A 14,956-nucleotide genomic window follows, 5' to 3' on the forward strand; every position below is an offset into this window, starting at 1 on the left:
TTAGAATATCCAGATTTGTAACTGGGGCCATATTCGCTCAGCTCATGCTATGCAGTTGGCTCTGGATTCTGGTGTTAATTTTGCTCATCAAATTTTTGCATTCTTTACATGTTGTCTGGGTATACATGTGTCCAAAGTATCTGTGTTTTTCCTCTTTATCAGTTGCTGTTGAGTCGACCCTGACTCATGGCAACCCTGATTCATGACGACCCCATGGGTGTTAGAGTAGAACTATGCTCCATAGGATTTTCAGTGGCTGATATTTCGGAAGTAGATCAACAGGCCTTTCTTCCACAGTGCCTCTGGGTGGACTTGAACCTCAAACCTTTCAGTTAGCAGCCGAGTGCATTAACTGTTTGCACCACCCAGGGACTCCTCTCCCTCTTAAGACAAACCAAAATTAGTCCCATTCATGGCCATCAGTCTGCTAAATCTAAGTATAATCAACTTGAGGTTATTTGTGTTTCTGGAAAAAAGTCATGCTGTGGTTAGTCTAAAATATTTCTGTTCTGTCTCAGATCCCTTTTATTCAGCGGGTTTATTTTGCAATTATTTGTAAATACTGGCTTTATCACTTATCTGTGTTGGGCAAGTTACTTAACGGCAAGTTTCCTCAGTATCCCTCACTATAAAATGGGGATAGTAATAAGTTTGAACCCATATGGTTGCTGTAAGGATTAAATATGCTAATATATGTAAGTCCTTAGAGGAGTTCCCAGCATTTGTAAGCACCATATAAGCCTGGTTGTTGTTGCTGCTGTTGTTATCATCGTAACTGTTATTTTCCTGATGATGGCATTAAGTGAGCTTCCAAATTCAAAGCACAGCCGTGTTAAAGAAGCAAAAATATGCTAAGTGGCAGAGGGAAGCCATTTGGTAATTAAAAATGTGCCCTGGATCATTCCCTGGCAGATGAATAAGAATGTACGCAAAGTCAAATAAGATACTGGTGCTGCCATTTGATGGAGTGATGGTGGAATGGAGTGGAAAGATGGCGGACTTTCAAGTCAGACAGACCTGGGCTATAATTGAGGCTTATTAGCTGTGTGATCTTGGGCGTGTTACACAACTTCTTTGTACCTTTCCTTAACTGTGGGCTAACTGGTGATAAAATGTCCAACTTGAAGGGCTGTTGGAACAGCTAGAAACAAAGCAAAAAACCCAAACCAGTCGCTGTTGAGTCGATTCCGACTCATGGCAACCCCATGTGTGTCAGAGCAGAACTGTGCTCCATAGGGTTTTCAGTGGCTGATTTTTCAGAAGTAGATCACTAGACCTTTCTTCCAAGGTCCCTCTGGGTGGACTCAATCCACCAACCTTTCAGATAGCAGCCAAGCACATTAACTATTTGTACCACTCAGGGACTCCAGCTAGAAATAACATACTGAAAATACTCTACGCATAGAGGTTGCTACACTAATGGTGGTTATTATTTATAATAAAATTTTATTGAAGATTTTCAACAACTCATGTTCAGATGAGAATTATTTGAGGCATATCCTGCTGGGGTTTTGTAAATATGGGACTAGTTGTATGCTCTAGTTTTTCTTGTATACATAGCCTTCTTCTATTGTAAGCAATCAATTTTTCAGTGATTTAAAATAGGAAAGCCATGTTTTAAAATCAAGATGAAATAATTTAAGATTAATTTGAGGTCTTCATCCACCATGCTATGGTCCCTGTAGCTTTATATTAAAAGAGTATGATGGGCTGCCATTCTTCATGGGAGGGAGTAGGGATATGGAAGAAGGAACTTACCTAAAAACCTGTGTAAGGTCACCATATCTAACTTGAAGTGGTGAATGAGCCCGTGGGTGTTGAAGAGGTGGCACAGCAGTGTTACCAAGCTGTTCCCTATAGGAAAACAGTCACCTGCATTAACTCATTTTCATCACTATTAAAATATCAAGATTGGCAATACGATTCTGTAATGAAGCTTCTCTGATATAATTATTTTTTCCCCCTTTGGATTTGAAATTATTCAAATATAGATGATATTATTACTATAATCTGGTCCTAGGTTTTCTCTTTTTTTGTATAAGTAAAGTCAGCTCAGACATTCTCCTTATACTGAAGAATTATAAGGAGTCTGCCTACTACTGAGGTGTCAGGGTATATACAGAATATACATATATATATATGTATATATATATATGCACACGTGTGTGTGCATTATACATACACATACATTCAATATAACTTAACAGTGACTTGAGATGTTCCTTAAGTCATTTTTAATCGTTTCTTACATTTACAGGGGTTTCTAAGCCACCACATTGCTTAATATTCACATTGCTAAATTTCATAGTCTATTTTTCCGATGAAAAAATTACCTATGTAGAGATTTGACCATAAGATATTTTATAATCAAGCCTACAGTGATGCAAAACTGAAGCTGTAATAACTTGGGAGTGTTCAAGAAATGCTGTTTATTTAAGAATAATGATTTTGAACTTAAAAAGCATTAGAGAGTTTATGAAGACTTGGAAGTGGGCCAGACAGATGACTGGATGTCTTTAATGGAAAACTAGATGTTGACTAAGCATACTCTTCCAGGTTACCTGATTCTATGGGTCTCTGCAAATTTCATTGTCTATGAGCTACTTCACAACTCTCTAAATCGATTCATGTCCATGAACATGCAAACAAATTTAGTCAGGTGGAAATATAATCAATTCCCACCCCATCAGTGTTTTGCAGCTACTTACAAATTCATTTCCGCATTTCTTATTGCTTACGTATTTGCAGTTCTTTGAATTCACCTTTGAACCTGTTGTAGCATCTTACTGGATCTCTAAATAATTAAGTAAAAATCTTTGACATATGTTCATTTTATATTTGTATGAGAGCCATGATAATATTCTTGTTTAGCAAATATCATTTAACAAGTTCATTTGGTTAACAGTTAATTTCATTTACCAGTTGATTTGAGCAAAGTGAAAAGTAAGATTATGAAGTCAATCCCTATGTGGTCTAGTTGGCTTTCCACAGTGTAAAGCTATGTTTCTTAGTCTTAGGCTGTATCTCTCTCAAACACACATTATTTGCTAAATAATAGAATGGTAGAAAACCATCTATAATGATTTAAAGCAAAGTCTGGTAGATGGTGGGACATAAAAAGCTCAGCATTAAATGTAATCTCTTTCATTGGTTTCCTAAACTCATCAGCTTTCGTTTAATGGGCAGATACAAATATAATACGATTTTATTATTTTCTGAAAGAAAGCCTCTAGAGACACAAAAATTTAAAAAGCAAAACTAGTGCGAATGTCTACTTTTTCCTTTCACTGCAGCCTAAGCTTTTACACTCCCTCCTCCATGTTCATTTTCCTCTGATGCCAAATGTATCTGAATGATACCTGCAACGGGGCTGATTCAGCTCAATAAATAAAGTGCACCAGCTCTCCGCCTTGCAAGAGTCAGGGCCAATCAGATGTGCTCTTGTGTTCCTAGTTTTCATTGACCAACAATGAACTTCCTACTTTTGGATGTGGCCAGAGTATTCTGCAAGGAAAGAATCAAATCTGTGGTTTTAAATTCCTTTGGGATCATCACGGTCAGAAGGAAACTGCCTTAAGATTCTAAGGCCAAATTCAGTCTTCAGTCTTCACTAGAATTAACTTTCCTTTGCCCTGGTGCTTTTCAAATTGACTTTAGATTTATGAAAGAGGAGGAAGAAGAAAGAGAGAATAACAGAGTGTTTAAAAATAAATTTTGTTTTTCATGAAATTAATCCCACTTTATGGTGTGTATTTTAGGGAGAGAGTTCTTTTGGGTGACTTACCATTTGTCAAGCGATCAAACAAGAAAATGTCAAAATCCCACATTCCCACTTTGGAGAGCATATGCTGAAAAGGCAAACAGACAACGGCACTCAAATGAATCATATCGGAGACACAAACATTGACTTTGAGACACAGTGAATTAAACAATCAGAAAGTTGAAAATAGTAGCATACTACTCTCTACGTACTATTGGTTATAGCAAAACAAATCTTAATAACACCAGTGTATAAGGGTATGAGCTCTAGAATTAGATCGCCTGGTCCAATGCCAGCCATGCCTTTTACTAACTGAGGGATCTTGGGCAAGTTCCTTAACCTTCCTGTACCCTCAGTTTCCTAATCTGGACAATACAGCTGATAATATTATCTACTGAGGGGGTTGTTGTGAGGATTAAATAAGGTAATACATGGAAAGTACTTAGAATGGAAAGTACACAGTAAGCATGAACATGTTAGGTTAGTAAAGTCTCTGTCACAAACTGCTATCCACTTAAGGAAGGAGGTTTTCTCAAAATGTAAAAAAAAGAGGTCAAAATGATTGCTGACCACAGTAATGTGCTCTGTGTGGACTGAATTCGTAATTAACCACTGTAACACACAGGAAATAGAAAGGTGGGCAATAGAAAATATAGAATAAAGACCTCCTGTCCAATGCAGGTTTATTATCTTCTTCTTCTTATTTTTTTTAGATACACCATTCTTAGAATTAGGTGATATTAACTCTTAGTTTTAGACATAAAGTTCCAGTTGTTGATTCTACCCCATTATAGTTCCTGTTACTGCGCCTTCCTTTCTTCCCATAGTTATTGACTCGAGAAAAGACCTTTTCCTGCCTCTGAATGGTTTCCCTGTGTCCTACCATAATATCCAAAGTCCTTGGCATCACACAGAAAGGCCTTCACTTTGCGTGAAAATGAAGAGATAGCAGGTTATTTCTGAGGTCTAGATTGGGTGAGCATTTTACCCATGTCTTACAATCCTAAAGGCAGAGCAGTGCTCTCTCACGCACCCTCTGGTGGTAGGGGAGGTTAGTTTTGCTTTTCTCCAAACAAACAAGCAAGCAAGCAAACAAACAAACATTCAATCTCAGGCCTAGGGGTTGTTATTTTTTCCCCTTTTTGTAGATCTGATGCTGGGAATTAGTGCTTCTGTCATTACCTGCTGCTGGCGCAAACGGTTAAGTGTTCGGCAGCTAAACAAAAGGTTGGTGGTTCGAATCCACCCAGAGGTACCTTGGAAGAAAGACCTGGTGATCTACTTCCAAAGAATCAGCCATTGAAAACCCTATGGAGCATAGCTCTACTCTGAAACACATGGGGTTGCCATGAGTCAGAATTGACTCAGTGGTAACTGGTTGTTGTTGGTTGTTATGATAGTATATATTTCTTAATAGGATTTAGATAGTATAATATTGCTTAGCATATAAACTATTAGATACTAACTTTGACTTCTGTTTAAACTGGGGCAGTTTAGTCTTGAAATTTAAATTCCTTTGTCACTTTGGGCTAGAGATAACACGAAAACTTCTTTTAAAGTGTCACACATTAATTTCCACCCCATCCAGATTGATGTACTGCACAAATAATTGTAAAATTAGTAAAAGTTATTTGAATTAATAAAACACTGTAAAAAGGATAATGCACCATATTATTAGCCCAAAGTGAAACAGCTGACAGTTATTGGGAGCATTTCAGGGTAGTTAGTCCAATAAGATAATTCAATGACTTAAAAAGTTTAGTTGTACTCTCATTGGTGATCTACCAGTCCAGCATTCTACTTTACTTAGTCTTGTGCGAATGTGTTTATAAAAATGAAAATAGGTAGTATGTGCTAGGCATGAGTATATTAAGCATGTAAATATGCTTTACTTCATTTATCCTTGTATCAACACTAGGAGGTGGGTATTTCTATTCACTTTATTTTATATTGTGAGGAAGAAGTCCAGCCTTGTTGAGTACCTAGCCCAGAGTCACAGAGCTCCTCTATTGTAGAAGTAGGCTTCACACCCAGGTGGTTGGGGCTCATGCTTTTGGCCACTGTCCTGCTGTGAGGAGACAAAAGTGTAACTGGCTCACCCTCGCTTGTCCCAGGTAGTCTTCATCCAGCAGGTGGAGAGGAGCTTGTGGTATAATTCCACGAAGCAGCCTTGATGCATGGAAGTATCTTTGAAAGCTTAACAGTCTTTTCACCTTTTTCTTGGTGCCAATTTCCCCTGAGTGTGTTGTATCTATGGAAAGTAATCAAATCCAGAAGTTTATATATTAAAAAAATTATTTTCCTTTATATAAAAATATGATGTATTAAAAAGGAGAGAAAAAAAGACGTTCTCTGTACTTTCTTAAATAGTCTATTTAACTCTACATTTGAAATTATTGTAGAATAAAAATGGTATTCCTTACGCTTTGTGTTTATTAAAATGTCAAGACGTTTTGAACATAATTTTGGAAGACATGAAATATATGAACTAAAAACTTCATTTTATTATTAATGATGCTGGTATCATAACAAGTGAATTGCTTATACTTCTGCTTGCATATAAAATGAACAATTATGTTTCTTCTGCTATATTGGACCTGAGGCTCAACTACTTAGACGAGGTTCTCATCCTACGTTTTCTCTAGTTTCATCAAATCCTTCACAGGAATTAGAAACGTTGAGAATACATCATATCAGGCATAAAGAAAACGTTTCCTAATGTTCCAGGAAAATCAGTGGCAAAGAAATCAATAATCTTGGCACAAAAATGACCTAGATTCCCCAACACGAAGCAGAGAGATTTTATTTTATTTTATTTTATTTTATTCTCTATTACTGGTGGCCATAAAAATCTGATCTTGTCAGTAGAGGTATTTTAATACTCATGTCACATGTGCCTTTCAAAACTTGACTGTTGACATCATGGCTATTTTCCAGATAGACCCCAAGTACATTATTTGAGTGTTTGTCAAGGTATGTTTTATCTCAGATGAAATTCTATGAATCACTCTAGGGTCATATAAGTGACATTCGCTGCCAATTTTGGATCTGGAGTCAATTTAACAGTCTAGTAGGAAAACAAACAGCTCATATATAAAGTAATTTTGGTTTATTTCATTCCTCTTCCCATCTCCCCTTTTTCTCTATGGGACTGAAAATCACCGTGAATGCCAGAAGCAAAGAAAACAATGGGCAGGAGCCTCCTTAGCAATGTGGCACTCCCCAGTGGCAGTGAATTAACCAAATCAGTTCATTACTTAGTTGGTATTATACATGCAAAGGTATAATTTAGGACAAGCAAAACACACTGTTCTCTGGAAATGCTGCCTGATTAAAAATTATTTTTATTTTAAAAGAGATCTAGATTTCATGTGTGGAAAGAGGCAAACAAGTACATACTGAGATAAGTGGAGTACAACTGAAATTGGGTGTTTAGGCACACACCAATATTAAAATATGTGGACTCTATTCTACTGATGGGTTCTCACTCAAAGTTCAGAATAAAGTGGTTCATTCATTTATCAAAATAAATAAATAGATAGCTAAATAAATAAATAGTGACTACTATGGGGTGGGCACTGTTGTATATGTCTGGGATACTTCAGCGAGCAAAACAAAAATCCTTGCCCTCATGGAGCTTACGTTCTACTAGGAGAGAGATAGATAATAAACAATAAACATAAAAAGTAAATAGATTATATGATGGGTTAGAATAAGTGGTTTGAGGGAAAAAAAGGAAATCAGGGAACGGGGGTCAGGAGTTTTGTGTTGGGGACGGTCAGAATTGGCTCATTAGAGGGTGCAATTTTGATCAAAATTGGAAGGAGATGAGGGAGCTGGCCAAGCAGCTATCTGGGAAAACACTTCCCATATGGAGGAACCAGCTATAGAATGAAGACCCTAAAGTGGGAGCATGCCTGGTGTGCTGGCATGTGGGGGAAACAGTAGGAGTTCAGTGTGGCTACAGAGGAGAAAAAAGGGGAGAGGAATGGGAGATGAGGGCTCAGAGGTAAGTGAGGCATAAAAATTACGTAGAGCATTGCAGGCCATCACAAGGACTTGGGCTGGACTCTGAATGAAATGCAGGGCCACTGCAAGATTAAAGCAGAAGAGTGACCTAATAACACTTTCACTTTAAAAGAGGCATCCTAGCTGCTGTGCTGAGAACAGATTGTAGGAATAAGGCTTGACACAGTGAGACCAGTTCAGAAGCTATTGAAATAATCCAGGAAGAGATGATGGTGTCTCAGAACACAGAAGTAAGCAGCGGAGGGAGTGAAAGTGGTGGGATTCTGAATACAGTTTGGATGCTGCCAAGTGCTTGGCTTGAAAAACTGAGAGAATGAAGCTGCCAGCACCTGAGATGGAGAAGGCTGTAGATGGAGCAGATCAGGGTGGATTTTAATTTTATACATGTATTTGGCTATCTACTAGAGATTCAGTTGAATATGCCAAGTAGAAAGTGAGCTATAAAATCCAGACCTTGGGGGAGAAGAAGAGGGAGCCCTGGTGACACATTGGTTAAGTGTTCGGTGGTTAACCAATAGGTCATTGGGTCAAACCTACCAGCTACTCTGTGGGAGAAAGATGTGATGGTCTGCTTCTATGAAGATTTACAGCCTTGGAAACCCTATGGGGCAGTTCTACTCTGTCCTATAGGGTTGCTATGAGTTGGGATTGACTTGATGGCAATGGGTTTGGTTTTGGTTTGGGGGGAGAAGACTGGGTTAGTGTAAGGAGTCCTGGTAGTACGATGGTTAAGTGCTCAACTCTAACTAAAATGTTGGTGGCTCAAACTCACCCAGTGGCTCCAGGGGAGAAAGACCTGATGATGTGCTTCTGTAAAGATTGTTGTTGTTGTGTGCCGTTGAGTCAATTTTGACTCATAGCGACCCTATATGACAGAGAAGAACTGCCCCATAGGGTTTCCTAGGCTGTAATTCTTATGGGAGCAGATTGCTAGGTCTTTTCTCCCTCAGAGCAGCTGTTGGTTTGAACCACCAACGTTTCAGTTAGCAGTTGAGTGCTTAACCATTGTGCCACCAGGGCTGTATTATATATATCATCTACATATACCACCACTCGTTTGTCAGTTTGTCGTACTGTGGTGGCTTACATGCTGCTGTGATGCTGGAAGCTATAACACGAGTATTTCAAATACTAGCAGGGTCACCCTTGGTGGATAGGTTTCAGTGGAGCTTCCAGACTAAGACAGACTAGGAAGAAGGACCTGGAGATCTACTTCAAAAAAATTGACCAGTGAAAATCTTATGAATAGCAGATGAACACTGTCTGGTATAGTGCTGGAAGATGAGCCTCTTGGGTTGGAAGACACTCAAAATACGACTGGGGAAGAGCTGCCTCCTCAAAGTAGAAAAAAAAAATCCATTGCCGTTGAGTCTATTCTGACTCATAGCGACCTCACAGTAGAGTCAACCTTAAAGATGTGGATGGAGTAAAGCTTTTGGGACCTTCATTTGCTAATGTGGCAAAACTCAAAATGAGAAGAAACAGCTGCAAACATCCTTTAATAATCAGAACGTGGAATGTATGAAGTATGAATCTAGGAAGATTGGAAGTCGACAAAATGAAATGGAATGTTTGAAGATAGACACCCTAAGCGTTAGTGAACTGAAATGGACTGGTATTGGCCATTTTGAATTGGATAGTCATATTGTCTACTATGCCGAAAATGACAAATTGCAGAGCAACAGCATCACATGTAATGTCAGAAAGTACATTTCAAGATCTATCCTGAAGTACAATGTTGACTGTGACAGGAAAATATCCATACACCTACAAGGGAGACCAGTTAAAATCACTATTATTCAAATTTACGCACCAGCCACTAATGCCAAAGATGAAGAAATTGACGATTTTTACCAACTTCTGCGGTCTGAAATTGATCAAACATGCAATCAAGATGCATTAATAATTACTGGTGATTGGAATGCGAAAGTTGGAAACAAAGAAGAAGCATTAATAGTTGAAAAATATGGCCTTGGTGATAGAAATGATGAGGGAGATCACATGATACAATTTTGCAAGACCAATAATTTATTCATTGGAAATACCATTTTTGAGCATCATAAACCTGGACCTCACCAGATGGAATACACAGGAATCAAATCAACTACATCTGTAGAAAGAGACGATGGAGAAGCTCAATATCATCAGTAAGAGCAAAGCCAGGGGCCGACTGCGGAACAGACCATCAATTGCTCATAGGTAAGTTCAAGGTGAAATTGAAGAAAATTAAAACAAGCCCACGAGAGCCAAAGTACAACTTTGGGTATATCCCACCTGAATTTAGAGACCATCTGAATAAAAGATTTGACGCATTGAACACTAATGACTGAAGACCAGATGAGTTGTGGAATGACATCAAGCACATCATACATGAAGAAAGCAAAAGGTCATTTAAAAGACTGGAAAGAAAGAAAAGACCAAACTGGATGTCAGAAGAGACTCTGAAACTTGCTCCTGAACATAGAGTAGCTAAAGAGAACAGAGGAAATGATGAAGTAAAAGAGCTGAACAGAAGATTTCATATGATAGCTCCAGAAGACAAAGTAAAGTATTGTAATGAAATGTGCAAACACCAAGAGGGAAGAACACTCTCGGCATTTCTCAAGCTGAAAGAACTGAAGAAAATTCAAACCTGGAGTCGCAATACTGAAGGATTCTACAGGGAAAATATTGAATGACACAGGAAGCATCAAAAGAAGAGGAAGGAATACATACAGTCACTGTACCAAAAATAATCTTTTTGGTTGATGTTCAAACATTTCAGGAGGTAGCATATGATCAAGAGATGATACTGAAGGAAGAAGTCCAAGCTGCACTAAAGGATTTGGTGAAGAACAAGGCTCCAGGAATTGACAGAATACCAACTGAGATATTTCAACAAATGGATGCAGAACTGGAAGGGCTCACTCATCTATGCTAAGAAATTTGGAAGACAGCTATCTGGCCAATCGACTAGAAGAGATCCGTATATGCGCCCAGTCCAAAGAGAGATGATCCAACAGAATGCAGAAATTATTGAAAAATATCATTAGTACCACGCAGAAGAAAAATTTTGCTGAAGACAATTCAAAAAGGTTTGCAGCAATACATTGACAGCGAACTTCTTGAAATTCATCCTGATCCAGAAGAGGACGTGGAATGAGAGATATCATTGCTAATGTCAGATGGATCTTGGCTGAAAGTAGAGAATACCAGAAAGATGTTTACCTGTGTTTTATTGACTATGCAAAGGCATTCGATTGTTTTTATCATAACAAATTATGGATAACGTTACAAAGAATGGGAATTCCAGAACACTTAATTGTGGTTATGAGGAACCTGTACATAGACCAGGAAGTAGTTATTCGAATAGAACAAGGGGATACTGTGTGGTTTAAAATCAGGAAAGATGTGCATGAAGGTTGTATCCTTTCACCACACTTATTCAATCTCTACTGTGAGCAAATAATCTGAGAAGTTGAACTATAGGAAGAAGAACATGGCTTCAGGGTTGGAGGAAGACATTAACAACCTGTGATATGCAGATGACACAACCTTGCTTGCTGAAAGTGAAGAGGACCTGAAGCACTTATTGATGAAGATCAAAGTCTACAGTCCTCAGTATGGATTACATTTTAACATAAAGAAAACAAAAATCCTCACAACTGGTTCAATAAACAACATCATGAAAAACAGAGAAAAGCTTGAGGCTGTCAAGGATTTCATTTTACTTGGGTCCACCATCAACGCCCAAGGAAGCAGTGGTCAATAAATTAAACAACACATTGCACTGGGCAAACTTTCTGCAAAAGACCCCTTTAAGGTATTAAAAAGCAAAGACATCACCTTGAGGACTAAGGTGTACCTGACCCAACCCATCATATTTTCAATTGCCTCATATGCGTACAAAAGCAGAACAATGAATACGGAAGACTGAAGAAGAATTGATGGATTTGAATTACGGTGTTGGTGAAGAATATTGAATATGCCATGGACTGCCAGAAGAACAAACAAATCTGTCTTGGAGAAAGTATAGCCAGAATGCTCCTTAAAGGCAGGATGGTGAAACTTTGTCTTATGTACTGTGGACATGTTATCAGGAGGGACCAGTCCCTGCAGAAGGACATCACACTTGGTAGAGGGCCAGTGGAAAAGAGAAAGATCCTCAATGAGATGGACTGACACAGTGACTGCAACAATGGGCTCAAACACAGCAACGATTGTGAGGATGGTGCAGTTTTGTTGTATTTTGCATGAGGTCGCTATGTGTCAGAACAGACTCAATGGCACCTAACAACAACAACGTAATTGAGGAAAAAAGCAAACAAACCAGACATTAAGTTTTGGGGCACTTCAACATTAAAAGCGTACAGAGAAGAGTAGGAAAAAGCAAAGGAGACTGAGACGGATGTCCCACGAGGTAAAAAGAAAACCAGGAGTATATCATTTCCTGAAAGACTAGTGAAGATTGTATTGCTAGGCGGATGGTGTGATTACCAGTATCAAATGATGCTAATAGGTTAGGTGCAATGAAGACTGAGAATTCACCATGGGCCTATAAATTTGTCAAGATTCATGGAGCTGTACCCTTAGAACAAGGGCATTTTATTGCATGTCGGAAAGCAATACCCTGGTAACGATGACCACATACAGCGCTCAGATTTTGATTTCTAAAAATGATTTCCCATTAAAAGGTACCGGACCTCTTTGGTGAAATGGCTGATTCTAGGGCTGGGGTGAAGAAAGTACAAGACACACTGTAACATCTTATTATGCTAGAAAATAAGGGGGACATCAAAAAGTGGTGGGATCATTTAAAAATGACAGAGGAGACAAGTTGAAGGGTATCCCTCTGACCAAATATCAGAAAATTTGACCATGAAAATGAATAATGGGAGAATGGATTATAAACCATTGACTGAAATAAAAATCCATGACTCCGTACTGATGGTAAGTAAATAAATAAGTAGAAGGAAAAGCTCTTCCTTGGAGAGAGTGCCAACCAATGAATGTGGAAAAATAATAGAGTTAGAATTTCACTATTTTGTAACCATCATAGTAATAACTGATTCAGACAAAAATTATCAATAGATGCTAAAATTAAATGAGAATTTAAAAAGTAACAGGATAATTATGTAGTCTTAAAGTATCTCTTATGGACTACATATTAATTGGAAAGTGAAAAACGGTAGCTTTTCAGTGGACAGATCCAGAGTGGGGCACTATCTTCACCAAGTAATCACAGTTAACCCTGTCTAGGATGGGAGATACTGACATTAGGTGCTTCCTGATGTAATACCCTGAGGATACAACATCATGTATGTTGTGTTCCTTCTCAAACTGCACATCTGAACCTAATAAAGAGGAAACATCACAATAAAGCACATTGAAGGCCACTGCAAAACAATTGGCCTGTGTACTCTTCAAAAATGTCAGTGTCATGAAAAAGAGAGCCTGATGCATTATTTTATAATAACAGATACCAAAGAAATAATGCAACTAAATGCAATGCATGATCCTGAATTGGATTCTGGACTAGAGGAAAAATTTTCATAAACATTGTTGGGACAATTTGTGAAATTTGGATATGGACTTATAGGAGATTATAGTATAGCTGTACATTTTATGAATTTGATAATTGAATTGTAGTTATATGAAAGAAGGCCCCGTTCTTATAAAACACATACTGAAATATTTAGAGATAAAGGGGCACGATGTATGCAACTAATTATCAAGAGGTTCAGAAAAAATATACAGTGGTAAGGCAGATATGGCAAAATATAACGGTGCATTTGTGTGAAGGATAGAAGAGTGTTCTTTGTTCTATTCTTTCCAATTTTCTATACCTTTTAAATGATTTTATAAGAAAGAGTTTAAGAAAAGAGAGATAGCAGGAGAGAGAAATTTGAAACAATATCAAGTATTGACAACTCTTTCTAAGTTTTGCTACACAAGGGAGCAAAGAAAATATGGTAATAGTTGTAGATAGAATGAAATCAATTAGTTCAATAAATAAATGAAATCAGTGGTTCCTCTGTTATATAAAGCAAATATCCATACAATGATCGGTTTCAGTTTTATATTTTATGAAAAGTCCTCCTTTCTAAAATGCTACAAGGAAATCTCCTCTGTAGCTGAGAGTGTACTAGTATTAATGTAATAGAATCAGAAGCAAACAAGGTAATCCTGAATGATGGTAATATGCCAAAAGAATAGCAAACTGAAATCATGGATTATTTCTTTTTTAAATTTTCATTTAGCTTTCCAAATGGTATAATACTTTAAGCTGATTCATGGTTAAGATAATGGCATTTAAATTAAGTTACACCCATTGCCATCGAGTCGATTACGACTCATAGCGATCCTATAGGACAGCATAGAACGGCCCCATAGAGTTTCCAAGCAGCATCTGGTGGATTTGAACTGCCCACTTTTTGGTGAGCAGCCGTAGCTCTTAACCACTACGCCACCAGGGTTAAGTTACGTATGGTAAATGTAGGTGCTGGGAAATAATGGTTTCTGTTCACTAAAATTAAGGAGCCCTGGTGACGCAGTGGTTAAGTGCTTGGCTGCTAACTGAAAATTGGCAATTTGAACCCACCAGCAGTTCCACGGGAGAAAAGACCTGGCGATCTGCTCCTGTAAACAATACAGCCTTGTAAACCCTATGGGGCAGTTCACCCTATGAAATCAACTCGACGGCAACGACTTTTCTTCTTCTTATTTTTTATTCACTAAAATTATCATTTTGACTAAAGTGTTACTAATCTAACAATACTATGATCTGGAGATATTAAGTTTAGATACATTTTGTCCTTAAACATAAAGAAGAAAACAGCAAGATTCTTTCCTTTCCCATCTTTTTTTTTTTTTTTTCCTACCTTAGGGAAATAGTCCAACAATATGGCAGAACGCAGATCTCTCCTGATACTTTCTTTCTTTAAAATTTTGATATTTTGTTTCTCCTGAGTTTCTTGCCTTAATTTTGATTTTAAAAAATATTGCATTAGAATATTATTTATCTTGGTTACTAAATATTTTGTTGCCCCTTAAATTTTGTGCCTGAAGCCAGTGCCTCACTGGCCTTACCCTTGTCCTGGCCCTGTCTTGCATCTTTGGAGTATAAGCTCAGAAAGTGTAAAAATTATTCATTAGAAAAATAAATCCAGCCAATAAAATCTTCTCATA

General features: G+C 37.8%; 1 protein-coding gene across 2 annotated transcripts in view; it reads right to left on the reverse strand.

Moving 5' to 3' along the window:
• The window catches only part of PDE7B (phosphodiesterase 7B), a 375,050-nt gene that overhangs the window by 32,702 nt on the left and 327,392 nt on the right, over positions 1 to 14,956 (reverse strand). For both annotated transcript variants that reach the window (XM_004368891.2, XM_023729894.1), the window contains 3 exons: positions 5,860 to 6,011; positions 3,785 to 3,848; positions 1,759 to 1,854 (listed from right to left, as the gene is read on the reverse strand). In XM_004368891.2, coding sequence (XP_004368948.1) covers positions 1,759 to 1,854; positions 3,785 to 3,848; positions 5,860 to 6,011 — 312 coding nt within the window. The remainder of the gene's footprint in view (positions 1 to 1,758; positions 1,855 to 3,784; positions 3,849 to 5,859; positions 6,012 to 14,956) is intronic.

This window comes from Trichechus manatus, unplaced genomic scaffold (genome assembly GCF_000243295.1).
Source record: "Trichechus manatus latirostris isolate Lorelei unplaced genomic scaffold, TriManLat1.0 scaffold00002, whole genome shotgun sequence".
NCBI classification, from domain to species: domain Eukaryota; kingdom Metazoa; phylum Chordata; class Mammalia; order Sirenia; family Trichechidae; genus Trichechus; species Trichechus manatus.